At 36.8% G+C, this 27,924-nt stretch overlaps 1 protein-coding gene across 7 annotated transcripts in view; it reads right to left on the bottom strand.

The window, feature by feature from the left end:
• IKZF2 (IKAROS family zinc finger 2) overlaps positions 1 to 23,817 on the bottom strand; it is a 179,681-nt gene extending 155,864 nt beyond the window's left edge. For 2 of the 7 annotated variants that reach the window (XM_005676496.3, XM_005676498.3), the window contains exons 1-3: positions 20,854 to 21,037; positions 19,267 to 19,315; positions 18,362 to 18,466 (exon numbers count right to left, since the gene is read on the bottom strand). In XM_005676496.3, the coding sequence (XP_005676553.1) occupies positions 18,362 to 18,466; positions 19,267 to 19,315; positions 20,854 to 20,856 (157 nt within the window). In that variant the 5' untranslated portion in view covers positions 20,857 to 21,037. Of the gene's footprint in view, positions 1 to 18,361; positions 18,467 to 19,266; positions 19,316 to 20,816; positions 21,038 to 22,082; positions 22,280 to 22,801 lie in introns of those variants that run through there. The other 5 variants (XM_013972544.2, XM_018059907.1, XM_005676497.3 and 2 more) reach the window with 5 other exon arrangements.

Raw genomic sequence — 27,924 nt, 5'->3', positions numbered from 1 at the left:
CTAGGGTGCTCAGGAAAGGTCTCTTCCAAGGAGTGATAGATGAATGAGAGCAAAAATGAAGACGGCTTCGTGCAAAGTTATGAAGTGTTCCAAACCCTCAAATGGGATTGAACTTGCCATGTTCAAGGAGAAGAAAGAAGGGAAGTACTTTTTAGAGTCTAGCAGACAAGAAGAATGGAGGAAGGGGAGTCAAAGATAGAGGCAAGACCCATGTCCTATGGGATCTTGTAGATTCTGGAAAGGAATTTCAACTTTATTCTGTTTTAATAGAAAATTTTTGTGTTTAAAGCAATGTATGGTTATAATCTGGTCTTGGTTTCACAATGTGCAGGTCTGACTATTGCGTGGATTATGGGACAAAGAGAAGAAATAATGGTTGCAGTAAGACCAGCTATAAATTTTTGTGATATTTTAGGTTTAGAGAACTAGGAAATGATGGTAGTTCAGACTAGAGATGTAGGAGTGAACACGGTGAAAATTATGTAAATTCAAGATATATTTTCGAAGTGGAGCCAACGGTTTCTGATGGACTGGACGCAGAGTTCGAGGAAAGGAACAGTACCATATACAGACTGGAAAGTCAAAGCATCAGCAGTAACTAAAGAAAGAAACTGAGAAAGAGACCATGATCTGCAGATGGAAACATAAGGGCTGCTAATGGATGAAGGTGAGTACCAGGTGTTTTCTGTTCACTGAGGAATTGATAGCCACTGATGACGACACTTCTAATGAAGCCACTCCCTCTCTCTATTTCTTTCTCTGACAGGAGCAACAGATGTTTTCTCACTTTTCTATCAAAAGCTTGTAGCTTTCTGATAGCAACTAACTGGACCATTTCCTTTATCTCAATAACCAGTAACTTAGAAAATCAAAACACATGGTAAAAACAGAAACTTGGAAATAAATACTAATTACCAAGCCCAGGGTCTCTCACAGGCAGCAAAGAAGTAAAACATCAAATTCAAAGCATGAGGGCATTTTAAAGCAAAAAAAAAAAAAAAAGGCTTTATTACTATACAGTGAAAAATACAACTAATAGGCATTAATTACCAGAGATATGTCCCTCCAGATCCAAAACATCCATGAGCTCCACATTTGAAAAGCAAGCAATTGAGGTAGTGCTGAAGTTCTCCACCATCCTGAAGAGCTACCCAAGTAGGTAACAGGGCACTTTGATTAAAAACAACCTTTCTAGCAGCAAAAAATATCTTACAATAATTCAACTCCAACTGCTCACACAATAAAGAAAAAGATGGCAAACAGAAAATTACAGATTTTATAGCAAAGAGTCGGACATGACTGAACAACTGAACTGAATTAACATAAAAGGTTCTTTTCAGCATAAAAATGCAGATGATCTATTATCTTAAATTCCTACCACAGGGATACAAGCACTTTCACTTCAATTAGGATTAAGTACATTGCTTTCCCATATATGCCAGTTAAATATTATGGGCTTAATTTACAGAACCTCAGCAATGAAGAATCTGCCTGCTAGTGCAGGAGACACAGGTTCAATCCCTGGGTCAGGAAGATCCCCTAGAGAAGGAAATGGCTACCAAGTCCAGTATTCTTGCCTGGGAAATCCCATGTACCAAGAAGCCTGGCAGGCTACATACAGTCCATGGGGTCACAAAGAGTCAGACAGGACTGACACACACACACCCAAGGGAACAACACTTCATGGGCTTCCAAGTAACATTTAAACACTTGAAACTGCTTGGATACCCTTAAAACAGTTATTTCAAGAAAGGATACAGATAAAAATAAAAATAAAAATTTCCTAAAGGTTGGGTGAAAGTGAAGTCACACAGTCGTGTCCAACTCTTTGCGAGCCCATGGACTGTAAGGCTCCTCCGTCCATGGGATTTTCCAGGCAAGAGTGCTGGAGTGGATTGCCATTTCCTTCTGACCTTAAATACTGTTATAATAATTATATCATGGACAAACATGATAAGTATCACAATTGCTCTAAGAAATTTGCAGCCTGGCTTCACTATCTAGCATAAGCAAAACTGTGCAGACTTTCAAGGAAAAGGCATTCGATTCATGGGTTTTTAAACAATTTGGGGGCTTTACCTACTGGTTAAGAGTTGACTAAAACCAACAGCAGTAATACTCCCATTTTCATATGTGTCTACTCAATGGCTAAGCTATGATTTGAGATATCTTGAATCATAGAAATTAGAAACCTTCATTAGATATAATAATAAGAAGAACTATTTTATTGAATTATAGCTGTCTTACAATGTTGTATTAATTTTTGCTCTATAACAAAGTGACTCAGAAGTGACTCAGATACATATATATATATACATATATATATATATATATTTAGGTACCCACACATATATTCTTTTGAAAATTCTTTTCCATTATGATTTATCACAGGATACTGAGTAATAATTTTAAAACTATAAAGTTTCTCAACAATATTTCTTACTTCTTACTACTTAACAACAAATAACCAAAATGTCTAGGGATAAATTTCAATTTATATAATATACATAATATGTTTATATTTGTTCATTATACATATATATAAAATCAAGAATCTCTACAGATCATTTAGAATCTTTATAAAATCTATCTCAGTATTGCAGAGCAACACTGGCCTAAAAAGATGCATTTTTATGAAATCATGTGAAGTTTCTAAGCGCTTGAAGATTTTAGTCTAACAGTATTCTGCTTGAATGAGTGTTGAGAAGACAGTTTAAGAGCCTGAGCTAGTGCTAACTTTAGACCATTTATTTTAAAACTGCCTTGTGGGTAAAAAGACTAGCTGGGTGATGTATCCTTAGGACAGATTACTGAAGGGACCAAACTTGTGGGGTTAATCTAACCAATAACTTATAGAAATAACGGAGTTACATCTCTGATGTGTCCAGCCAGATAAGCAATTCATGTTAACTCATAAGGTAATGAAAAAGTAACAGGCAAGCTTCTTGATTGAGAGACACACGTATAAGGCACTGTACTAGCTAACTTCTGTGGAAAAGAGAAACTAATATTTCTTGAAATGTGTTACATCCTGTGAGAGAAGCTTTGCTTAAGTTATTAACTGTCTCAACAACCCCAAGAGACAAGTACTAACTCTGCCTACTTCTTGTGCTGCTCCTGTTGTTTAGTCTCCAAGTCATGTCCGATTCTTTGCAACCCCATGGCTTGCAGCCCAACTGGTTCCTTGACAAACAAGGAAATGGAGACTAATACACAGCTTAACCTGAATCACAAACCCAACTCTGATCAGCAGTCAAGTCAGGCTCTGACCACTACCCTCAGGCAGTCAAGATTATAGTCAGTTTCCCTGCCCTCAAGGAGATTCCAGTCTTACAGGGGAGATAAGATGTACACAAGCAAGGGAATAATGATACAAGATAGGAAGTGATAAAGCCTTTCTAGTTTTTAGAGAGGAAACTATTCAGGGATAATCATGGTCATTTGGTGTTAAGGACTGATTGCACAGTCACTATGCTAATAGGAATCCAGACCCAGGAAGACGTAAACTTCAGACATGAAAAGCAAAATTTGTAACTTTAAATGATCTCATTGGGATTTACAAAGATTTCTGGATTTTTTAGCCAAATGACCTATGAGTAATTTATTTATATGTACTGCTATAAAATCTTTTAAAAGAATATCTGCTTTTCTTTTTGACTGTTCACAAGAAAAGAGAGGGAATAAAAAGGGCATGACTGGGGTCTGATACAGATTTCTGAGAATTCCAGATATGTAATAGAAAGATGGGTAGTAACCTTGTAGGATACACAGTTCTGTGAGTATGGAAATTCATGGAATTTCAGAACCACACTGGGAATTCCCTCGCCAAAATATCAAGTAAACAAGTAAACAAGACTCCCCTCTGGGCCAGGTCAGGAGAGAGGCACACTCTGCAGTCAAATTTTGCCACCAAACACATCTTTGGAACTGCCATCCTCAAGTGAAGTGTGTTCCTACCGCATAATTACCATTTCAATTACACCTCTCACAAACAGAACAGGTTTATTTGTGATTCGTATTAATTAGGTAATTTCAGTTTCATTTCTTTAGTAACTGATTTGAATACAACAGAATTAATAATTGCCTCATATCCACACACACATTTCTTTTCAAACAAGGACGACCTAACAGCACTCAGACAGATGAAAAGCAAAAACATCCAGTGATGCAGGTATATCTTGGGTTTTATCGGCAGTAGCTTTGGATTACTTTTTTTTTTAAAATGGTTGTTGATTAAAGGCAGACGAAAAGCATAGCCTTCCAAGAAGCCTATGGATACAAATGTACGTGGGATCTTTTTCTTGGTTATTTGATTCAACTTTCTTCTCATACTCTTTTTATCTAACAATCAAATAATAGCCACAATTCTAGTTAGCTTACCACATGCCAGTCATCATTCTGGAGACTTTACGTATATTATTTCCAATGCTCGCCACTTCTCTGACAAGGCAGATTATTAATATCCCTATTTTACAAACTGAGACACTAAGAGATGAAATATCTGTCTAGAGGTCACACATTTGATATATATCAAAGCTCACTTTTTTTATACTACATAGGAAGGGGAAGAAGAAAATTCATCCAGACCTGTATTTTTAACTATATGTTCATTATTTTTTAGTAACAAATAAAATGCTTAAGTAATGCCAGGAAGAAAAGATTCCTCTGAGACTGCTTAAATAAATATTAAGATCAAGTTTTAATGAGCATATTTTATGTTAGATGTGAAAGCATTCTGAATAGTCTAAAATATTTTACTGAATAGTTTAAACATATTTTATTTAAATGTTACTTTTAATAGACTTAAATCTTAATTTATTCTTAAGGCAGTTAAACATATACCCTGATCTTGTTTGCGTTATTTATGGACTTAGCAAACCCTCCCTTCAACAATAATACATATGTAAACTTAATTTCACACCTGATAATTTTTACTGAAAATTTTTATCACAAAGTTAATTTTAGAAGAGTATTCCAGTGGGTAACAGTTAATCTGGGAATTCTAAATCTCTGACAGGGTATGATCTCAAGAAAGTCTTTTGAAACAGTGCTTGTCTTAGATACTTCAGGAGGAAAATGGAAAAATGAGAGATCAGAGAACAAAAACTGGATGCAAAACCTATCTCATCTGCTCAATATCAAGTTCCTTCTGCATTGTCACCTCCCATGAGAATAAAAAGAAAGAAAGCAGAAAAACTTCTTAATGTTTTTGGCAGGTTTATGGTCTCCCTAACTCCCTAATGCCCTTTCCTCTGAAGGGAAGTAAAAAGGCAACTGGGATACAAAACCAAAATTTACTGCATCCATGATAATTTAGGAACAAAAGATACCTTTCAGACACAGCATATGTTTCAGTCACTTTTGTAAAAGATAAAAATAATAGATTATTAGTCTGAGAAAAGATAAGAAAATAGATTATTAGTCCGAGATGGCCCTCAGTAACACCCCTGGTTTATGACAGCAAACAATCTATTCTAGGTACTACCGACTGCTACTACTAAAATCTTCCCATCTTTTTAGTCTAATACTCTTAGGAATCCAGTTCTTCTAACTGGTCAACCCCCATCTTTCACTCTATGGCATTCAGACAGCTGAAAAACTACACTTCTTTCTATCGACCATCAAGGTTTATCTTCTACTAGAAACCACCTTAATCTTATGGCTTCATTCTTCCTCATCCAAGCAGAAGGTGACTTCTTTAAATATATAAATTCAGGTATTTATTTATAGTTTCTTAAAGAAGAAAAAAGGGAGGGGAAGACCCTATTTTTCGTTTGTGTATTCCTTCTCTTGGATATGCTAAATCAGTTCAGTGGCTTATCCCTCCCTTCAGGATTCGCCACTGGTATTTTTTAACTAGCTGTCTTCTCTGTTCTCTATACTTCACACCTCTACTCTTTGCTTGCAATGAGCAACACTCAATGGAATTTTAAATTGATGAACACGACAAAGAGACTAAGGGTCTTTTAAAAAAGTAAACTTGATTGTAATATACAAGGCAGAATGGAAAACCTAAGGATAAGTTTTAACTTAAACTCTACTCACCTTTCTACTGGAATCATAATGCTACATATCTGCATGTATTTCTACCGGCATCGTAACGCTACATGTTCTGGCAATTGCCAGAAGTACATTTAAAAGTACATTATTTACTTTATAGTAGCTCATGCTTTGAATGAATATAACCCAAAAAATTTCAGAGCATGAAACTTTGTTTGGAAATTCCACTGTATCAGAGCCATTAAGAAAATACACTCAGACTAAATCTAAAATAATATCCAATAAGTCTGTTGACAGCATTTGCAATATCCCGACTTTAGCATTGGTCATCATGTAAAAGATCATTTATAAAAGATCCAAATAATGCAGAACTATTTAGAATAAATAATGAAACACCCTATTTGCTGTCACATAACCCAAAGTGAACACTACCAACAGTCTGAGCTTTCCTTTCTTCTTTCCTTTCTTATTCTTTGCTTTTACACACATACACACACAAGCTTTTAAAACATAAATGGCTCTCTCGCATGTATAGTTTTATGAAAGCAACTGTTAGTTAACTATAGTTTCTCTGATTTGCTTAAAAAAAATGGACCTTCAAATTCATTACTAGTTATTGTACTCAAACTGTGAGACTAAAACTATTCAAATTCATAAAAAAATTTTATGTAGTCTTATCGTAAGCACAATTTATGTAAAGATAATTTATTTTAAATTATGTTTTCTTAGGGAGGAGGTGTGTCTCTTTTGTTTGCTTTTGTTTCAAAAAAACTAAATTCAAAAACTGTCATTAGGTCATTAATTTGTCTTAGTTTAGACAGATGGCAGTGTGTAATTCATATTTTGGGGGTTTAAAAGCAGCACACTCACAGAAAATATCTCATATTTCTTTTTCTAGTTCTCAATTATGTTCAAACAAAATCTATCACCACTTTTAAACATTTTGCATTCAGCAACCTATTCAGCAATATATTCAAAGCTACATCAGAATCAGTGTTTTTAAATATTTATAATTTTAAGCAATATCTAATCTAGAAATGATTAGATACTACCTACTTATTAGCAATACCTAAAAAATTCTTAAATGCCCAAATTTTAAGCTCTAAGTGATATATGGATGATGTAAACAATCATTTCTAGCAAAAATAAGTGAACCTACTTCAATCAGGAATTAAACATAAACCTTCAACCCTAAAAGGTATATAAATGCTACTTCTCTAACAAAAAAGGTAACAAATGTATTGAAAACAAGCAATCTACCTCAGACCATCTAGATATCAAAGGTACTGACATAAGTTTGACTAAAAGACTTGAAAGATATGTGTTATAAAAGAAATATATTTTCATATGTAAATATTACTTGCTAAAACGTTTGTTTTGAACAACAAAAACGAAACAAGTCTCTTCATGAAAATGACCATTATGGGGAATGTTTTATATAGTCACTAAAAAAATAAAAATAAAAATTCCTCTTTAGAATTCAGCCAGAAATTCAACAGAAACAGCAGTTTCCCAGCACTTCAAAATACGGCCAAGCCCTGCATACTGATGTCTCAGTAAGTAGTAGGTAAGGTTGACACCGTCAGGTGTAAGGAGAGCTCCAGCTTCCATGATAATAAGAGAGCAATGACAAAAATGTCAAAGGTTTAGACACCCAGAATGTTAATTTATTAGAACGTGACTTTACACTGATTAATTATATGCTCCTCAAAATATCTGGAGAGCATAAGAAAAGTTAACTGAAGCATTCCATTTTGTACATGCAGTTTTAAATAAGTGATAGAGAACTGATTCTAAAATTATAAGAATGTGGCTTGAAATCTGCAAACTCTAAATATGCCATATAAAGATACTGTAATGAAGATGATGAAGATGACTATAAAATATTCATGGAAACATTTACACTAACTTGGATTCTACTGAATATGAATAATGGTGGTGGTTTAGTCGCTAAGTCGTGTCCAACTCTTGTGATCCTACGGACTGTAGCCTGCCAGGTTCCTCTGTCCATGGGATTCTCCAGGTAAGAATACTGGAGTGGGTTGCCATTTCCTTCTCTAGGGGATCTTCCCAACTCAGGAATCAAACTCAGGTCTCCTGAACTGCAGGCAGATTCTTTACCAACTGAGCTAAGAGAGAAGCCCGAATATGAATAATATGAAACTTAAAAGATGTTTAGAATCTTGAAGATCAGTTTGGATGTGATCTGAAGATTACAAAATCATTTTGAAACTGAGAGATGGTATAAATACATATCCTAACAAAGAAAATAACAAGATAGAATTTCAGAATTATTTCAATATCTAAGAAATCAACCTTCCAAATTTCCTCAAACAGATCAGAAACACATTATTTAAATACATCTATGCAATATGCTAATCACAAGTAGTTCCTAAATTCAACAAAAAATTACTGGACTCCTACAATGACCCATTATGATACTGTATACTGGGAATAAAGAATATTGGGTTAGCCAAAACGATTGCTTAGATTTTTCCGTAGCATCTTAAGGAAAAAGCCTAATGAACTTTTTGGCCAACCCACAGATAAGAAACTGCCATTTTCTGCAGAGATTCACATCTGGAAAATCTCTAATTAACTTCTTTATAATCAATGTACAGCCCCAAAATAAAGCTGTGTGCTTTGAAAAAATATTCTTAAATTCACACTCAGTAATTAAGACAAGCTTCCCTATTAACTAACCTAAAATACTATAATTTTCTATAAAATCTCATTTGCTGTGGTTGAACTATTTCCAAGATTTCATGAAACTAGTGTGATGTTTATTTCTCCTGACCTATAAACTAGAAGCTCTCCAAGACCCCAGCTTATATAAGATGTCTTTCTCAGGTAGCAGTACTACTATCTTCATCTAAAAATGAAAGTGAAAGTGAAGTCATTCAGTAGTGTCCAAGTCTTTGTGACCCCATGGACTGTAGTCTACCAGGCTCCTCTGTACATGGGATTTTCCAGTCAAGAATACTGGAGTGGGTTGCCATTTCCTTCTCCAGGGGATCTTCCCGACCCAGGGTTTGAGCCCAGGTCTCCCGCATTATAGGCAGACACTTTACTATCTGAGCCACCAGGGAAGTCCTATCTTCATCGAAGGCAGATATTAAAACCTCTTAAATGGCTGACCACATCACATATCAACATTTCTGTGAATGGAAGTTTGAATTTATGGTAATAGTAGTTGGGATAGCCTTTATAGTATTATAAGATTGCTTTCATAGAGTTAGGCTGTAAAATCAACATTTAACAAGCAGTAAATGTAAAATGTAAAATGTAAAATGTAAAATGTAAATGTAAAATGTAAAATGTACACTAAAGAAAATGAATGGGTCCTAGGCTAGCAAGAATTGGTTATAACCTGACTATACGTATCAGTTAAAAACCGAATCTGGAGGATTTAGCCAAGGAAGTCAAGAAAAAAAAAAAGAGACTCAAAAGTAATTTTTGCTCAGCCTATATCTAGGGAACGGAGAAGGCAATGGCAGCCCACTCCAGTACTCTTGCCTGGAAAGTCCCATGGACGGAGGAGCCTGGTAGTCTGCAGTCCATGGGGTCGCTAAGAGTCGGACACGACTGAGCAACTTCACTTTTGCTTAGGCAATGGCACCCCACTCCAGTATTCTTGCCTGGAGAATCCCAGAGACAGAGGAGCCTGGTGGGCTGCCGTCTATGGGGTCGCACAGAGTCGGACACGACTGAAGCGACTTAGCAGTAGCAGTATCTAGGGAATCTAAATTTAAGTCCATTTAGGGAAGAAGGAACTACATAGAAGACTTCAACCATAATGATCCAAATGGCAATGCTATCTCTACTGTGAAGCTGAACGTATTAGACTCTCTTAGTCTGATGGCATTAAACACTTGAATGATATAATGGACTCCCTGTGTTTGGATTACTTGCTAACCAAATGACTTGTTGCTTTACCCATATAAGTCAGTTCACAAGAAAAAAATGATTTGGTTAAGTCAACTGGAGTGATCAAGATCCTACATCAGTTGGAGGTTTATTTTATTTTTTAATGAAAATACGGACATAAATTGGCATTCCAATTTGAAACATAAACTTTGTAAACTTGTTTAATGTTAGTCAACCATGAGATATGGGATCACTCTATGTGTGCCACTAATCAAGTTTTGGAACTTACAAGGCTGAGAACCAAATATTAGATTATAAAAAAAGTTTCTTGAGGAAATGGTCTCCACTGGGAATTTATTTTAGAAGCTCGCTGTATTTTCGCCTTTGTTTCATTGTGCGTCTTTAGATTTATACACTTTTGAAGAATTCTCAGGCATAAGAGGTGAGAAGCAGTTTATTTATCGACATTCAATATAAATCATGGTGAGCACATCACACTTATTTGGTTCTGAATGCAAGAGGATCATTAATATCACAAATAAAATATGAATTCATTTGGACCTTGAAAGATAACATCCTCCTCTAAAAAGATCCCTAACTTATTTTTTGACGCCCAAGCATCAGCAGTGCATTACACAAAAAAACATTAATAAAGGTTTGTTGGGTCAACAACCGAAAGACAAAAATGTCTCTATAGCGAGTTCTGAATCTCTGTATAAAGGAAATCTCAGATGAAGTTCTTTTCATCATCAACATCCACTTGAATTTTCATGATGTCTTGGGTAATTAGAGCTTACATTTCTAAGATAGAGTTCTATAATATATATTTTGAGGTAATAGATTAAGATGTATTCTATACCACACTTTCCCCCTACATTCTTTTATCCCAAGAAGTACAATATCATAAACTTTAAAACAATTATATACCAAATGATTTTCAAATGATATATATCATGTTGCATATTTTATCACCAAGTTTTCAAAAAGGCTCTGCTTAAAATCATGAAATTCTTTAGCTAGTAACATAGCGGAACTGGCTAGTACTTTTTAACAAATCTTTCCTCTGGTTTTAAACTATATATTTATAGATGAGAAAGAAGTTACAGAATAAAGACAAACCATTATGGTGGAGGACTTGGAGTATATGGCATACATTAGCCTTATGATATTTTAAAATATGTAACCATCAAAGTTATGATATTATATATACCACAAAATTTGAAGTTGAAAGTCTAGCATGTTTTGCTTAAAAATCAGAGTCAGTCACAACAACTAACCCAACTTCTGTGTGCGTGCATGCTCTGTCACTCAGCCGTGTTAAACTTTTTGCAACCCCAAGAACTGTAGCCCACCATGTTCCTTTGTCCATGGAATTTTCCAGGCAAGAATACTGGGGTGGGTTTCCATTTTCCTCCTCCAGGGGATCTTCCCAGCCCAGGGATTAAACCCGTGTTTCCTGCATTGGCAGGTGGATTCTTCACCACTGAATCACTTGGGAAGCCCTTAGTCCAACTTCAGACACTAGCATAAAAGGACTCCATTAAGCAAAAAGAGTTCATTAAAACCTGTGCTCATGTGTTTCAATATAGAATTTTGATTTTATGGGGGTAGTTGGGAAAATATGGTCAATGATGAAATGTTGAGAATTACTTAGGGAAGAATTTTTTTAAGAAATACTAAACTATTGCTAACGTAATACAGGAGGAGAAGTAACAAAATCACAAGCTAACATGTTAGATTTCACTAATTAGGAAAATTCACACTTAGTTTAATCTATCCTCCTGCCTGATTGCTAGCCTCTCCCAAATTCCACAGGTGCATCAAACACTCTGTATGCAGGATTAAACTAAACTAAATCTTATCCTAGAAACCTGCTTCACTATTTTCTATCTTCTCTGATGGAACCTACTCCATCTATCCAATAATCTAGAGATCATCATCATGAAATTTCTCCTCTCCTTAAGACTTCTATCCAAGTCCTGTCCACTTTAAGCTATTATTTCCCAAATCCTTCTATTCCTTATTATATGCACTACCACTAGCTCTCATGACTTTTCATTCTATCACTGCAGAAGCCTGTTAAAGAAGTCCCTGCCTCTGGACTGGTCCCCATCTACAACATTTTTACTCCTGTTATAGCTGGTATGATTCATGTCAATAAGAAGACTGAAGTCATCAGCTTTGTTTAAATCTTGTGCTCCCTTGAAAATGAAATCCAAGTTTTCTCTTATATAAGATACTCCATTATCTTGCCCTGATTAATTCTCCAGAGTCATCTCAGGCTTCAGATTCCAAGATTCCAACTTTACACTCCACAGATACCAATCTGCTTTATTTCCCAGAACATAATCGTATTATTTCTCAGCTCCCATTGCGGGTTCATTGGTGAACAAGCCTTCTGCTTCTCTCCTAAATCCTATTCATTTACTAAGTCTCAGCTTAAAGAGCCTCTCCCTCCAAGAAGTCTTCCCAAATCAGTACCACTCCACCACTCCTTGCTCTCCATAATAATAAGAACACTGAGCTTATCACAGAACACTGCCTTGTTTAGACGTCTCTTTAAATTAGTGTATGAGCTCCAGGAGGACAAGAATAGTATATCATTCACCTCTGAATCTACCCTACAGTGCTGACACATAAAAGACTGCCTACAAATATTTGTCAAATTAATCAGCTAGAACAATATAGCAACGTGTCAAATGCCTATAAGTGATAATTATATTTTAAGTTGATCTCAAATTTAAAACACCTAAACTATTACCCTCAAAATGCACAATTAACAACAATCTGGCCTACAGCTTGATCAGGTATCATCAAATGAGAATTTATGGTTCTACCACAAGCAACAAATGAGGTGAAATTTTAGATACAGATTTTCAAAGAAAAAAAAAAACTGATTCTAGATATGGCTAGGTTACTCTATTAAAAGGACTTTTTCTATTCTTAATAACTGGTGTCTTTACAGTACTGAAGCCCAATAAAAAAAAATTCTGCCATACAGACGAACTCTACTTCTTTCTAATCCAAATCGTCACAGATCCTTTAAATAACAGAGGGGTTTTTTTCCTGCCAGTTTTACCCTAAATTATTAGAAATGCCTATTTCTGTTCCATGGACCTCTGTAGTAAAATGGAAACAGCAAAAGACCTGAATTTCAAACAAAGATAGATTTGAAAAAAGCTTTCTTATGAATCATGGACTGGTGCAAAAGTAACGTGCCTGCTCTGTTAGAGCAGTGATTATTTATTAGATGTTAGCATGTGCCAGGAAGTGTGCTAAGTATTTTGTATATATTGCCTCATTTAAACCTCACAACAGTCCATTGAGGATTGTTTATCCCCATGCTACAGGAAACTGGAGCTCAGAGATGTGAAGTAAGATGACTGAGATCACACAGCAAATCAGTGGCAAAGCAAGAAGTCTAACAAGGCCGTGTATAACTCCAAAGCCCATATTATTAATCACCTGCAATCGATTACTTCTAAGCCTCAGTTTTTGGTATTATAAAGTGGAGTATCCTCACAGAGCTGTTGTGGAGAGTAAGTGAAATAAGAGGGATGTACTTAGTATATAGCACTAGGCATCCTATATATACTCAATAAATTATACTCTTCTCTTTCTCACTCCAGTGCGATTAAGCATTTATAATAAGGAAAAATAGTTCCTAAATACTCTTTATCTATTTCAACAGAGATTCCTGAGCCTGATTAATTCATAAAATGAAACCACTACCAGATCACTAAGTATAAAATATACTTACATCTGTTCATATAAACAGATACAAAGGAAAAACGCAAAGAAAAACAACACAGTCTACCTCATTTTAGGACTGTCACACAGCTACTAATCTTTCAGAACATTATAAAATCAAAATATATTGATATTCAAAGTAAGGAGAGAAAAGCATGGGACCCAGAGATCTGAATTCCTGACAGCTTAAAGGAAGAGTCCCAAAATGTCCCTAACCAATCATGTTACACTGTTTTCAGTGTACTTTCATTGGAGAAGACAAATTTAGACAAAGATAGAGGCAATAAACAACACTTCTACAGTGAGCTATTTTGTTTCTCCAAGACAGACATTTATTCTTATTTCAAAGCAGGCTTAAAAGATGGGTAGTAGGTAGAATGAGGAGCAAAGGAAAAAAAAAATACAGCAATTTTGCTGTTAATTCCCTGCTCATATATACTTCCTTTAGTTCCTTTCTTTTTTTCTCTCTTTTGGTACATGGCCATGACACCACTGATAGCTATAAAGAAATCAAGTCAAACTTTTAAAATATATTTCCTAACAAGTAAAAACTAAATGTAAGGTATGTTGCGTATATATACACAAAACTAAGTACTACAATTGAAAAACAGAATGAGCTTTTTACATCAAGTCCATCTGGTGTTATATTAGGGTGTGTCCTGTGGAAATCCAACCAAGGGTGACTGCCAAGCAAAGCTACAGAAGACAACTCAGAAAGCTGGTGAGTCTCAAGATACAAGCCATATTTTTAAAAGTGCATTAGAGCATCTGCTTAACAAGATTATCTGTTATCACTCCACCCTCATAATAATCCTATTCTACTCCTGTAATACTGTTTTTGTCACTAAAACATGGGTCAGTTGTGGACATGGTGGGCACCCTGAGATAATGACATTTTATAGATATCAGTGATATAACTAACCCACAAGGTAGTATCAGTGTCCCAATCCGGACAACTTCATCCTTTTCCTAAGGAACCTTAGAAGACAACTGATTTCTTCAAGCCTCCATTTCCACACAGGAAAAATAGAAACCATAATATACTTACACTTCACAAGGTTCTAAAAATGGAAACCAGCTAAGAAAAAAAAAAAAAAATGAATGTGAAGCACTCCGAAAAGAATAAACTAGATTCGCTGACCTGATTATTGGTAAGAGTCTTGTAAAACGAGAATTACTACTTCTCCCAATTCCATACATGCCGCTTGCCCATCAAACTGACTGATAAATGGTATTGACCGCAAAGTGGATCCATGTAAAGGTTTTAAAGTAATAGGAAAAAAATTTGTGTCACAACGCACTTCCACACCATTAGCTATCTCCAAGGAAAATTTATTTACTGGCATTATAAAAGTAGACAATGATAAGGAAAATAGGATTAATTACAATTTTTTGAACCTTGAAACCCTTTCAAAATACTCAGCAGCAGTTACAGAATAATCTGAAACCAATACGGAAACAAGTATATAAGAATTGGAAATGAGCTAACCCAGAGACAGAAGGAATCACAAAATAAAGTCTCATCCGATGGGCCGAAATACAATATGGATTATTTTTATATTGTTCTGTCTGAGTTGTCTGTCTCAGATTCTTAACTTCCAGATTCTATTTTTAAAATCACTTAACACTGTGTATTTCCAGTAGCCATCAAGGCACAGACTGTCATCCCTGACACAGGAGACTGTCAGCAGACTCAATATGTACACTAATGATCTCAGGCAACAATGTCCCATCTTCTTTTCAAAGAGATCCTCATTCTAGAAGCAAAAGTCCAAATTTCTCTAAGAAAATTCACTCAAAAACATAGGAAGTAGTCATTACAAAATGTTAAGTTCATGAATACCTCTCACATCTTTTTCAGATTATCTTACATGCTGAATTTTAAAACCAAAGACTGTCAGGCATTATACATTTTTAGTTCTCTCCCAAGTCACCGATGCTGTCTTCTAGCACTGTCAAATAATGATAGCTGCTGTCATTACTTTTTATACAATAGCTGGCAGCAAGTTGCACAGGTACCCTTCATCTTAGAATAGTCGTCAAATAACCCAAACAAACGACTATGACCTCAGAATACAACTGACCACTTTCCTACAGTGAAAATAAGTGGGTTCTCACATGGCAGTGTTACTTTACTGCTAGGACGTTAGTTATCTCATAAAAATCAAAGATACTATTTCTCTTATTTTTTTAAACTGTTTTAAAATAACTTTTCACCTCTTACACATGTACTCCTGTCCCCGCCTTACTGCTACGGAGCCTATCTTATTCTATCTATAAAGGTTTTCACATTTACTTTCAGCTCTAATACTTTCAATCAAAATTGCAATTCTGTTTCTGGAAGTCACAGCCCTTTAGGAAGACTATTTGAAAATATTAAAGAAATGCAGATAATAAATAAGATCGTTCCCTAGAATAAAGTCAGCAATGCATATAAAGAGATTTAGGTAAACTAGTGATCTCGGCCACAAGTGATTTGCCAAGTCGCAAATGTACAAATCATTATCCCAAGTCACAGAAAAACATCTGAGTGACCAACTACAGGTTTCTTAGTCTAATTAACAGACAAGAGTCCCTCTCTAGTGCTATTTGCTTTGCCAATCTAAAATGCTGATATTCTCCTAGATCTAAAAGAGAGGAAAAATGGGTATCTTCTCCATCTAACACCTAAGTGGGTAACCTAGATACTGTAAATAGAGGCTATGTAAAGGCTGCGACAGACAGCTCTGAAGTGAGAGCCAAAATATTTAACCTGCAACTCTTTGGAAAAGAACATGAAAACACATGTAGCTTAGCCAAAAACTCTACTAAGATGGAATTGCCACAGGCTAGTAAGTTAAAAAAAAAGAAGAAACAAAAACAAAACCTCTTTACCAAACATAATTTTACTGTTGTTGGGTGAGAAAAACTCAAATGTCAAAAGCACAGTTCTTATTTGTCCAAACTGATCATGTCTACAACTCTGCAATGTTTATTCAAAATAAATGAGTGAACTGCCTTTTAGAAAGGATTACTTCAAAACCAAAATCAAATTCACAAATAAAGGATCTAATTAACCAATTAACAAGCATTTTCCTGCTGATATTCTAGTGGTGGCTCAGGGATAACAAAGTCTGATTACCTATTATTACCTACCCCTTATCCTCAACGTTTCTAAAGACGAGATAAGCTAAATATTAAGCTAACAGAAACTGCATATCAATCTATCTTTATGCTTTAGGAAATTAAATGAAAATTATCTGAAAAATAAAAATCTATATTGCCAAGGACCTAGTCACATTAAATGTTAAAATGTAAAAATTATACTCCCTATATTACAACAGTATGTAACTTTTATCAAATAGTCAACTAGCAAAAAAAATTAATGCTACAAGATCCATTACAAGAGATTAGCACTATAATTTAATATGCATTCCCTTACTATTAATTTTTCTTCCTATGTGATAAAGGAATTTCAGTGCTTGCTTCTAGAATGAAATCTTCCTAGGAAGTAATTCCCATTAATAAAAACAAAGAAAACTTTTAAAAAAGTAAAGCAAGTTCATACAGCTCAAACTTTCAAGTCAATAGCTAGAGTCACTTAAAGATAACAAACTGCAAACTATATTTACCGGTACTCTATATACTGTTGCTTATAATTCAGAAGGCTTAACTACCTATGAAGCTAGTAACTTTACAACAAACTCAAGTTTTGAAAGCTATAAGAGGGAAGGGGAAAGAAAAATTTGTTCTCTCAAGATAATCAGAATTAACATATTAAGAATATGCTTATAATTCATCATATGATTCAGTTTTCTTGTTATTAAATCTTCTTTAAAAAGAAAAGAAATGGCTTTCCTTCACATGTCACCCAAATAGAAAGCTTTTAAATTAAATTGCATTTAGATGGAAGTCAGATGTCCTTTCTATATAAGAATATAACACATATCAGAAGTAAAAGGGAAACAGATTTCAAATTAAGTAGGAGTAATAAAGCATGTGCACTTGACAACTTATGAAACATCATAATTAAGAGAAAACAAACCAAATCCTTAATAAAGTATTTATCTTCTGTCACTGACAGCATGCAAGTTGCTTTTTTATTACACAAAAACAATGTTTGCTATATCTTGATATAAAGAATGACTCTTTATCAAAAAGAGTAGCCAAAACTATTCCAGCAAGTTCAAAATATCCTTCCAAATTTTCTCAGTTCTTTTCTGACAGCCTAAAACAAAATGCTTTCACTTTGTCAGAGAAATGGATGTAAATGAGTTCTACAAATTTTCAGTCACATATTACTTCCAGTGCTTTAGAGAAACTTTCATGTTTTCTTAAAAAAGCAACTAACACTACGATTCTACCACTAATGTATTAGCTTTGTGCCAAGGCAATAGAAGATAACTTTTTCCTTTTCTTTTTTTTTTTCACTATGAAGTAACATGTTTCCATATTTTTTCACTCAACAACAAAAAATAAATCGTCATAAACCTGGCAAAACAAAAGAATAACCAGCAAAGCCTAACATTTCTTACCTGATACAGGTAAGCACCAGCTCCCAAATGCCACCTTGGGATAGTTCAGACTAGTAAGGAGGCTCATGTTTTATGATACCAAAATGAACAGGAATAAATCTGTGTTGTCCTTTCTTTAGCAAAATCTATAGCAGCAGCTACACCACAATGTGAGTGGACCCTACAGACCTAACAAATTCAAGTCTATCACTAGAGAAATAGGAAAAAAAAATCATAAAATGAAGACTTACTGCTTGTCATGTGACTTGGTGAGGCATGCTGTCCATTGGGTGTGCTTGAGGTGAGGTCAATTGCCATATTGGAGTGCTCCCTTTCAGGTGAAAGCTCATTGTCACCTGTTTTCACAAAATAAAATATTTTGGTCTCTATTCACTGTCACCTAAAATCTAATTACCAACTTTGTAATCATATATGCAAAAGCATGCATAGTCTTGAAATTTTAATGAAATACATTTTTTCCTCAAAAAATTATAAGGAAAAGTTTAGAAATATATAATAAATGAATGAAATGATGAAAAGCCACAGCCAGCACACAATAAAACATTTACAAAATTTCACTACCACATTCATCTTAATTGTAAAATAAGGACAAATGGAGTAGTTCATTTCTAAAGTATCTTCTATTTGAAAAAAATTTTCCTTTAACATCTAACTTAATCATTAAGCATCCGGTATTTTTAATGAGTATTTTCAAAACGTTGGCCAGAGAGTTGGATGTTTGAGAGTTTGCTAAAAAAAAAAAAAAAAAGTCAACTTAAGTGAGCTAATTCTCTTTCATATCATGTGTCTGAAAAATTAGATTACAGAGTACTAAATATTTAGTACATGCCATATTAGTAGACATATATGTAACCTAACCTAGTCTAAATTTAAGTGAAAAAAATCAAGTAGGAAAGTTTTGATCTGCTAAACTATTACTGACTTAAATAATAGCCTTAATATGGCAAGTATGTATCTATAGTTCCTTCTTATTTCACTTTCCTGCTATTTTCTCAAACTCATTCACAAGGTGAAACTGTGAACAGGCAGTAAGAGTATACAATGCTTGATAAAAATTTCCAATTCAGAAGTTAAAATACAGGTAACAAACATGCTTTTATTTACCAATAACAGATGAATGAAAACGAATACTTACACGTTATATAGCCATCAATAGCCTCTGTTTCCATAGTCAACGTGCAGTGCTGCAATACAAAAGATTATACCCTTAACACAAGGATTCCTTTCAGTCTCTGCCATTAAATGCTTAACTTATTTGAAGCTCCAAGCAGTTAGCCCACGTTGCTGCGGCTGCAACCTGTGCCCAAGAAACATACTATGGTGTACTGCATGTGCTCATTTGCAAGTCACTGAACTCTTTCTGCAAATGATCTGATTCCTGCTGGAGATAGGATAGGAAAGATAAGTGTGCTGTGAGATGGGCTGTATCGAGAAAGTAATGACTCCTTTCATCAGAATTTACTCCGTTTAGAGGGAAAGGAAGAGGAAGGGGATACACCTCAAATGTGCTCGCTTTAACTGGGACTGAAGTATTTTACCATTCACTACTTCCTACAATCAAGCTGCAGTCTGAGGACTTTCCGAGTATACAGATAGCTCTATTCACAATTGTTGCAAGTTGGTTCATCATGTTCTAAGGGAGGGGGGAGGACAAACAAACAGAGGAAAAACAAAACAAAACAAAACAACTTCGTGCCCAAGTACCTCTGGAAGGTTTCTGCAGCAGTTACCCAACTGCCAGGCTTGTATTGACATTTTAGCCAGCCCCAAGTTCTGTGTGAGCACCTGTTCAATATAACCTTAATTTACTGCCAGACCATGGTTGGCTACTAATGCCGAGCCTACTTAATACATTCCAATTTGAAAAAATTCATACACTTTTTGCTGTGGGGAAGGGGATCACTTTTGTAAAGTTTGGGGAATTATTTTCATGCACCAATGACACAAAACAAGAACTTACTTCTCAGAAACAAAAATAAATTGTATGAGATGACACCCCCTAGCTTTGATTCCACATAATGAAAAGATCGATAAGCTAACTGTATTCTTTGAAGAAAAAAGTTTAAAGAATTGACATGTCCTGAGATGATTTTTACTTATTTTTTTTTCCTTTGGCCCTGGTCCTTTTTGCCTTTAGTTTCAAAAACTCTCACTGCACCAGCAGCTAAATTATTCACAATGAGCCATTTCTGTATTGATCGCCAAGTATATTTAGCCCTGGCTCCTGGAATTTCTCCATTACTTACTGGAAAACAGGCAGCTTCACTTCTTGTCTCCAAAACCACTTCCCTTCTCCCTCCCCTCCCCTTCTTCACCACCACCCTCCCTACCAACCACCCCCCCCAAAAAAAAACTTTTCTTCTTTATGGAATAATCAGATCAAATTCCCAACTCAGTCACTACACAGCACTTAAATTTCAACCTGCTGTACTGTTACCAAATTCTTTCAAATTATGATTACATAAGGCTTTAAAGAAAGGCATCCATAAAGTTTAAAAGGGGAGCAGTTTCTTCGGATATTTTACAAATGAGTTTATCTCTTTAAAAATGTACACATTTAACACACACATATTAAGAAAGAAATGTCAGGGAGAAGCGAAAGAAGTCTGCCCCATCAATGAAAAGACTATTAACTCTCAGAGAAGGAAAGAAAGAAAAGGAGAAAGAGAAACGAAATGTACATACAAAAGAAATTGTCCTTTGATTAAAAAAGATTCATCACCATTTCCAGCTCTGTCGGGAGATCTCAGCTTCTTCTAACCCCTCAAAGAGGAGGTGACAATGTCGTGCTGAAGATAAACGGAGAGAGAAAGAAAGAAGTTTTTTGTGTTTCCCCCTTCTCTCTTTCCCTTCCTTGCCCCTTCCAAGCCAAGCCCCCTGCAGAGTTCAAGGCGAGGAGGAAGGAAAAGCACTTCACAGGTGGGTCATTCCGAGCCCAAATCCAGCAAACAGATCGGCTGATAAACAAAACCAAGAAATGAGAGAGAAGGAACACCCCCCTTCTCCTCCACCACCACCTCCTCCTCCTTCACCCCTCCCCCTCGTCCCTTTGGGATGGTCTAGTAGGAAAAGTCACTCAGGAATGGCACCACGTACTTTCAGGAAAGAGGAAAAAAAAAGAGAGAGAGAGAGGTCAGTCAGTGCTACAGCAATGCGATTAACAAGAAGAGAAAAAACTTGATCCACCGGTTCCTTAAGAATCGACCAAAAGCTAAGACAAGAAAACTGAAAGAAGGGGAGGGGGGGTGGATAGGGGAGGGACAGTCAGGGGGAACCCAGCAAAGAACCTAGGCCAACTTCACAGGACTGTTTTTCGTCCTTAGCAAAATAGTAATAATAAATTAAATCTTAAGTCCATCTCTTTTGCCCACACCAGAACCTGTCAAAGTGATTTAACTGCTGCCTTTTTACGTGTCATACCAGCTTGTTTTTGTTGTTTAATTCCAACAGGATTTGGATATTCCCTTATACCTGGGATAGATACACAGCTGCAATTTATCCCAAGCTACCCCACCTTTCTTGGAATTCAAGTTAAAACAAAGCAAAACAAGTCCAAATCCATGACAGCTATAGAGATGAGAACTGATTAATCGATTAACATCCCAGAAACAGATTACAAGCAGGGGACGATAAATTAAGGCAGAAGACATCATCTTCAACCCGATTCCCTGAGCGTCCTTTACAGAAATCATTAGCCTAATCATAACCACAATGCATCCCTCCCAGAGAAAAAATATATATAGTATCTATATCTTATTATTACTGGTTAACAGCAACAAGTCATTTGATCACATCACGGTGCAAAACGAGATGCTATATAATTAAACTTAACTTTGAAAACACTCCCCCCACCTTGCAAATCAGATACACATATTATATATAATCTATGAATCAGAAGACAAATAAAACAAGAGCTGTTCTTCACCACGCAAAAGCCAAGCGGAGATTTACCTCAGCAGTGCATGCAGTAAAATAATCCCATCACCCTTTTGTTTGTGTTTACTGTTAGTGTGTCCTCTCTCTTTCTTTCTTTCCTGTGCCTAACGTGTGTTTGTGCACTGCAGTTGGTGGTGGAAACTAAGGCAGTGGATCTGTAGCTAAGGGTAATCCTGTTTTTACTTCCTCCATCTTCAGCGAGAAGCAGGGTTAGCCCGGGACAGCTGGTCAAACCCCGAGAAACCGATCCGCCGGAGCCAGAGCACATCTCCCCCGCCGGCCGGGCTCGCGCAGACGCCCGCGGGCGGAGGGCGGGCTGGCGGCGGGCGGCGGGGCTCTGGGCGCGGGTGGACGTGCGCGCGCGCGCGTGTGTGAGCGGGGCCGGGGCGCTTGTGCCTGTGTGTGCGTGTGTGTGTGTGTGTGGGGGGGGGTAATATGTGTGTGTGTGCGCGGGCTGGCGAGGCGCGTGTGCGCGTCTCTGAGCGCTGGGCCGCTCGGCGCGCTCGGCAATCGATTACAGGACAAGTGCTGCCCCGGCGGCTCCGCGACGCGCTCCCTCCCTCGCGCCCACCCGCGCGCCGGGCCGCGTCGCCCCTGGCCGGGCGCCCCCGGACGGCGGACCCCGCCCCCCAAGCCCGGGCCGTGTCGGGGGCGGGGGGACCAGGTAACCCGCGGCCGAGAGTGCCCCGGCAGCCTCCCCCATCCACTCCTCCCCGAGTCGTAATAGATCTCACGTTTTCTGCCGGCTCGAAAGGAAGAATTGCAGCGACCAGGGGAGGTTCATTTCGGCCTCGTGAAGTTTTCTTTCAAACTGGGATTTGTGGTGAGGCCGGGCGAAGGGCGCGGGACCGAGATCTAGGCGCGCAACGCGGAGCTCTGGGCTCGGCGTCCTGGCCGGAGTCTGGGTTTGCGCGTGGACCCACCCACTCAGCTTCGCAATAAACTGCGGTGCGATTTCAGAAACCGGCGCCCGACCGACCCGGACTTGGAGCAGGAGAGGGGTCCTGGGGAATGGATTGAGCAGGAAAGTCAGGTCTGAGATGCAGGTCAACTATTACTATTTTGAAAGTGCTTTACAGTGCAAGTTTAAAATTAGAGTCTCTACTTGCTTTTTCTCCCCCGGGCGTGTGGCACATCCACCACAGTCAAAGGAATGAACGGGTGAGGGTCTAAAAAGTTGTTAGGAGTAAAGTGTTGTCTCTCAGTGTCATCAGTTAGCTATAGCGCAGCTTTTGTATTTGGGAAGAACAACTGTGAATCGTCATGAGAAGAAAAAAACAAAAACCAAAAACGTTCTTTCTACAAACAGTCGCGTGTAGCATCTTTCTTGACCACAGTTGCAAAAAGAGGGAATAGAGACTTCTATAATTAAAGGGAAAAGGAAAATGAAAGGAGCTGAAAATACTGAACTGTGTAGTCTGGGTGGCTTAAGTTTGAAAACACGTGAAATTTTCAGCACTGCCAAACAGCATTTCTGAGAAACCATATCACAGATTGTGTAGAAAATCAATGCTGAAAGAGGAGGAGCAGGCGCTGTACTCCTACTCCTTTGAAGAATCCCAGAAATAGTTGCTGAGGTTTTTTTTTTTTTTTTCTCTGCTGAGGGAAGAGAAATGATACGTTGAAAATAAAATCGTCAACTGTATCTTAAGCATCACTCTGTATATCTGGGAAATTTTGGATAATGTCTTTAGATTCGGAGACTGGGAAGGAATTTTTTTCATATTGATACACACTAAATCATGGACATCCTGTGACTTGTATAAACTTTATATAATATTTTTAATGAATTGCTTTTTTAAAGTTTACTTCATTTGTTGGATTTATTAAACAGCTGTGCCAAGAAGCTTATTTTTTAAATCATGGGAAATGGTGGGTGGTGCTGTGCTGCAAACAAGATTAAACAGTTTTCATTGGCGAGCAAATCATTTGGGCTCAGGCTAACAACTTTTAAGACGATTTAAGAACAGCTGTGAGTTATGTGATGGTAAAGCAGGTTTTTGGTGTGTTTTTTAACCTGTCAATTATCTAAATGAAAGTGATTTTCCTAAAGTTATATTTGGGAAAGACCATAGAACTCCACAAATCATTCTAATCATCCAAATAGCAGAAGTTTTAATCTTAAATTATCATACAAGATTGAAATGTTCATTATATATAAAATTCCCAGTATACAAAGGGTAACATAAATTTCTAGACTAACCCAAAGTATTGAAAGTTGTGGAGGTCCTTAGAAAAGATGAATTAAAACATGTTCAGAGTTAAGATGAAGTGTCTGGATAGTTTTAAGCAATTTAATTCTGTAGTAGAAGTGGATTCGTTGTGAAGTTCTAAGGAATCATCTTCAAGTTCCCCAAAGCCACCACAGCTGATACAGTCTTTGCCCCTGGCTCATTAGAGCTTAATTTAGCTCCCTTGAAAGCCTATCCTTCTCCTGAGTTACTTTCATTGGCTTCCTAATCACCAGAGGCACACTCTCTCCCTCTAGTGGCTAAGTATTCAGACACTTGACATTTGATGGCCCTGTCTCCCCAAGGATGGGGGATTTGGGTAGGAGGCAGTGATTCCCAAATTTTAAAATGGCAAAGATCTCATGGTCACTTGTGAGAATTAGATCATTTGGGGAAACTTCCCTCTTAACATCCGATGTTCCTTTCTCATTTGAAGATCATGGTATATCAAACTCATGCCAAAGAAGTCAAGATTATGTTCAGTACAAAGACTAGGGTTCCGTTTCATCCTTTGCAGTCAAATAATCCTGGCTCTGAAACTCAACAACTCCACTTTGGGAAGGAAAAGAAAGAAAGTGAAGTCTCTCAGTCATGTCCTACTCTTTGTGACCCCCGTGGACTGTAGCCTGCCAGGCTCCTCCATCCATGGAGTTCTCCAGGCAAGGATGCTGGAATGGGTTGCCATTTCCTTCTCCAGGGACTGAAACCTTTGTATAAACTAGAAATTCCCTTTGTTCACAGTTTTTCTCAACATTGTTTGTGTAGGTCAAAGGATATCTATATTTCCAGCCTTTGCCATAACTGCACACATTTTAAAAGTACTTTTATAGTTATACTTTGCACAAAAATGTATCCTAAGAAAGTACAGTAGTATGTTCATTGGCTACTATATCCAGTTGGATGAATTTTCACTTTGGGGGCGGGTTAAGGAGGTAGGGAGAAAACGTACCCCACCCCCACCATTTTTCATATAGCTAGTTCTTTGTCCTCCCTTCTATCCCATCCTTTGAAACTCCCTCCAGACACTGATCCCTGTCTTACACTGGCATATTTCTTTCATTATACATTGTGTAAATGTTACTCATTTGTTGTTTTTAAAAGAAAATCTCTGCCCCCGCCTCCCGCTAGAATGTCATCTTTTTAAGGACAGAGATTATGTCTGTCCTGCTAACTGTTGTTTTCTCAGAATTAGCACAGGATTTGACAGGAGTTAGTACTCAGTAATTATTAAATGGTTGAATATGGAGCTAGCCCCATACTCACCTAGCTTCCATGTGTTAATCTGTTTTTAAGGGCTAAAAAGTATACAAGATCAAAAATACACTCTTAATTCCATAAATCATTTGATCAATTCTTGGCTCATAAGTCATGTTACAAATAACGTTAACAGGTCGACTCTGTCTTATGACCCATGTGAAGAATGTGGATACCTTAGTAGATAATATAAAGTTTTACACGTATGAATAGTAAAATTGGTTAAAATAATTTTGAATAAAATACATTTATGTGACCTCTCTGTTTCATAAATTATTTCATGTTAATACCTGATAGTTCATAAACCAAACTATCAAAGAATGCAACAGATTTAATTCTATAATTACTAAGTACAGTTAGCAAAGAACATTTTTAAAAGGCAGAGTGGATTAAGGGTGGTTACATCATGAGATATTGATATTGTTCTCTTCATAGAATTTATTTTGTCTGTTTTAGATTTAAAAGTCCTAGTACCCTTTAAAAGAATTAGAATAAAAGTTCATTTTTGTTTATTCAAGCAATTAACTTTATGTTTTTAAGTTTGGGTTTTATTTTTAGCAGAGGGAAGAAAGGGACAATTTGAAACAGTGCAGTACTTTCCTAAGATCAAAGAAGTCATTTTTGGAAACCGATTATATACTGATTTTTTTTGTTGTTTAGTTGGTTTTATTGTGGTAGATATAGAACATAATCAACCAGAGAAGGTGCCCTAAAATTATTTGAATTCCTGAAAAAGTTAAGTTTGCCAAGCACATATAGGCACAGTGTTTTAAATCTGATTGCTTGTTTTATTTTGTCAGGTGGTGGTGTACTCTTTGAAGTTTTGTTCTCTTTTTAAGCAGGATATGGAACAATGGTCTCACTTTCTCCTGTCGACCTAGATTGGCACTATGAAGAAGCAAGGAAGCCATAAATGGAACCATAGTTTAAAAGAAAACATCCTAAGATCAAATCCATTTCATAAATAATGTGTGTTAATGTCTTCCAACTTTGCCTCTTGTGACCACAGTGATGGTCTGGGGTCTGTCCTGCTGGCATGTGAGTCCCACATGGTAGGGGTCTTCTCATTCCATTCACCTTGAACAGTAGTTTCTTTCAACAGTTCTTGAGAGTGTCACTTTGCAGTTTGATAAGGCTCTTGTGCAAATACCCATGTCCCTAGAAAAGGTAACATTATGACTGAAATTCACAGTCCGGTAGAATATCAGATTTCTTCTAGAAAGCACATTTTGATGTAGAGCAGGTGATAAGCTATCTCTATCCCAAATGAGAATTATAAATCATGGGAGTTAAACTAAGACCAACGGGATAAGACAGGAGAGATTTCTGGGGAAAAGAAAATGAAAGTATAAATTTCTAAATATGTCATTAAAAACTTCCATAATTGCTTTAAAATGTAGATGTGTTCAGCATTTGAAGAAATGAGTACGATCAGTGCAAAAAATGAAGGAACTTTGGACAAGTGCGGATAGATGACGCTTGTAACACAATTCCAGCAGGCATGGGGAAGAAGATTCTTCTAGCAAGTCATGAAATTATCGAACAAAGAAAGTATACTGAGGTTATTGGAAACCTCCAATTAAAATATTAGTACACGGAAATAAAAAGATGATTCAAATTTTGAAGACGCAGCTCATGAATGGAGGATAACATTAAAGGAGAATACATTGTCTCATGAGCATTACTTTAGATACAGAATAATAAACACCCTCTGAGTGTAAGAGGAAAATAAAAAGTGATCATTTGACTTTGGAATTGGAAGGTGAACATAGGGCCAACTAGCCTAGAGATCTATAACATCAATAGTTGGATTCTGCTGGAGATATTCACAGTCTAAAGCAAAGTGATGGCAGGTTGCATCTCAAGAGAAATATTTGGTAGTCAAACCATTGCCAATAAGCATATGATCCTTATTTTTTTTAATACTGTGAGAAGCTCACAGAATTATATGCCTGATGTTTGTGAGAAGCCTCAGCTCTTTGTAAAATTGTTTCACAGTCTAGCAAAGTTTAATCACAGGTTTAAATAATCCTGTATGTGTGTGTGCGTGCTCAGTTCTGTTCGACTCTTTGTGACCCATGGAACTGTGGCCTGCCAGGCTCCTCTGTCCATGGCATTTTCCAGGCAAGAATACTAGGCTGGGTTGCCATTTCCTCCTCCAGGGTTCCTTCCCGACCCAGGGGTTGAACCCAAGTCTCAGGTCTCCCACATTGGTAGACAGATTCTTTACCACTGCATTACCTGGGAACCCTCCAAACAATCCTGTATCCATGGAAGAAAGTAGCACTCATTAGCAATAGAAAGTGTAGGAAAGAATCCAGGGATTCAACCTTCCTCTTTTTATAGCCAGATGGTGGCAACCTAGGGAATTA

Source organism: Capra hircus, chromosome 2 (assembly GCF_001704415.2).
Source record: "Capra hircus breed San Clemente chromosome 2, ASM170441v1, whole genome shotgun sequence".
NCBI classification, from domain to species: domain Eukaryota; kingdom Metazoa; phylum Chordata; class Mammalia; order Artiodactyla; family Bovidae; genus Capra; species Capra hircus.
This window is presented reverse-complemented; position numbering and strand designations above follow the sequence as displayed.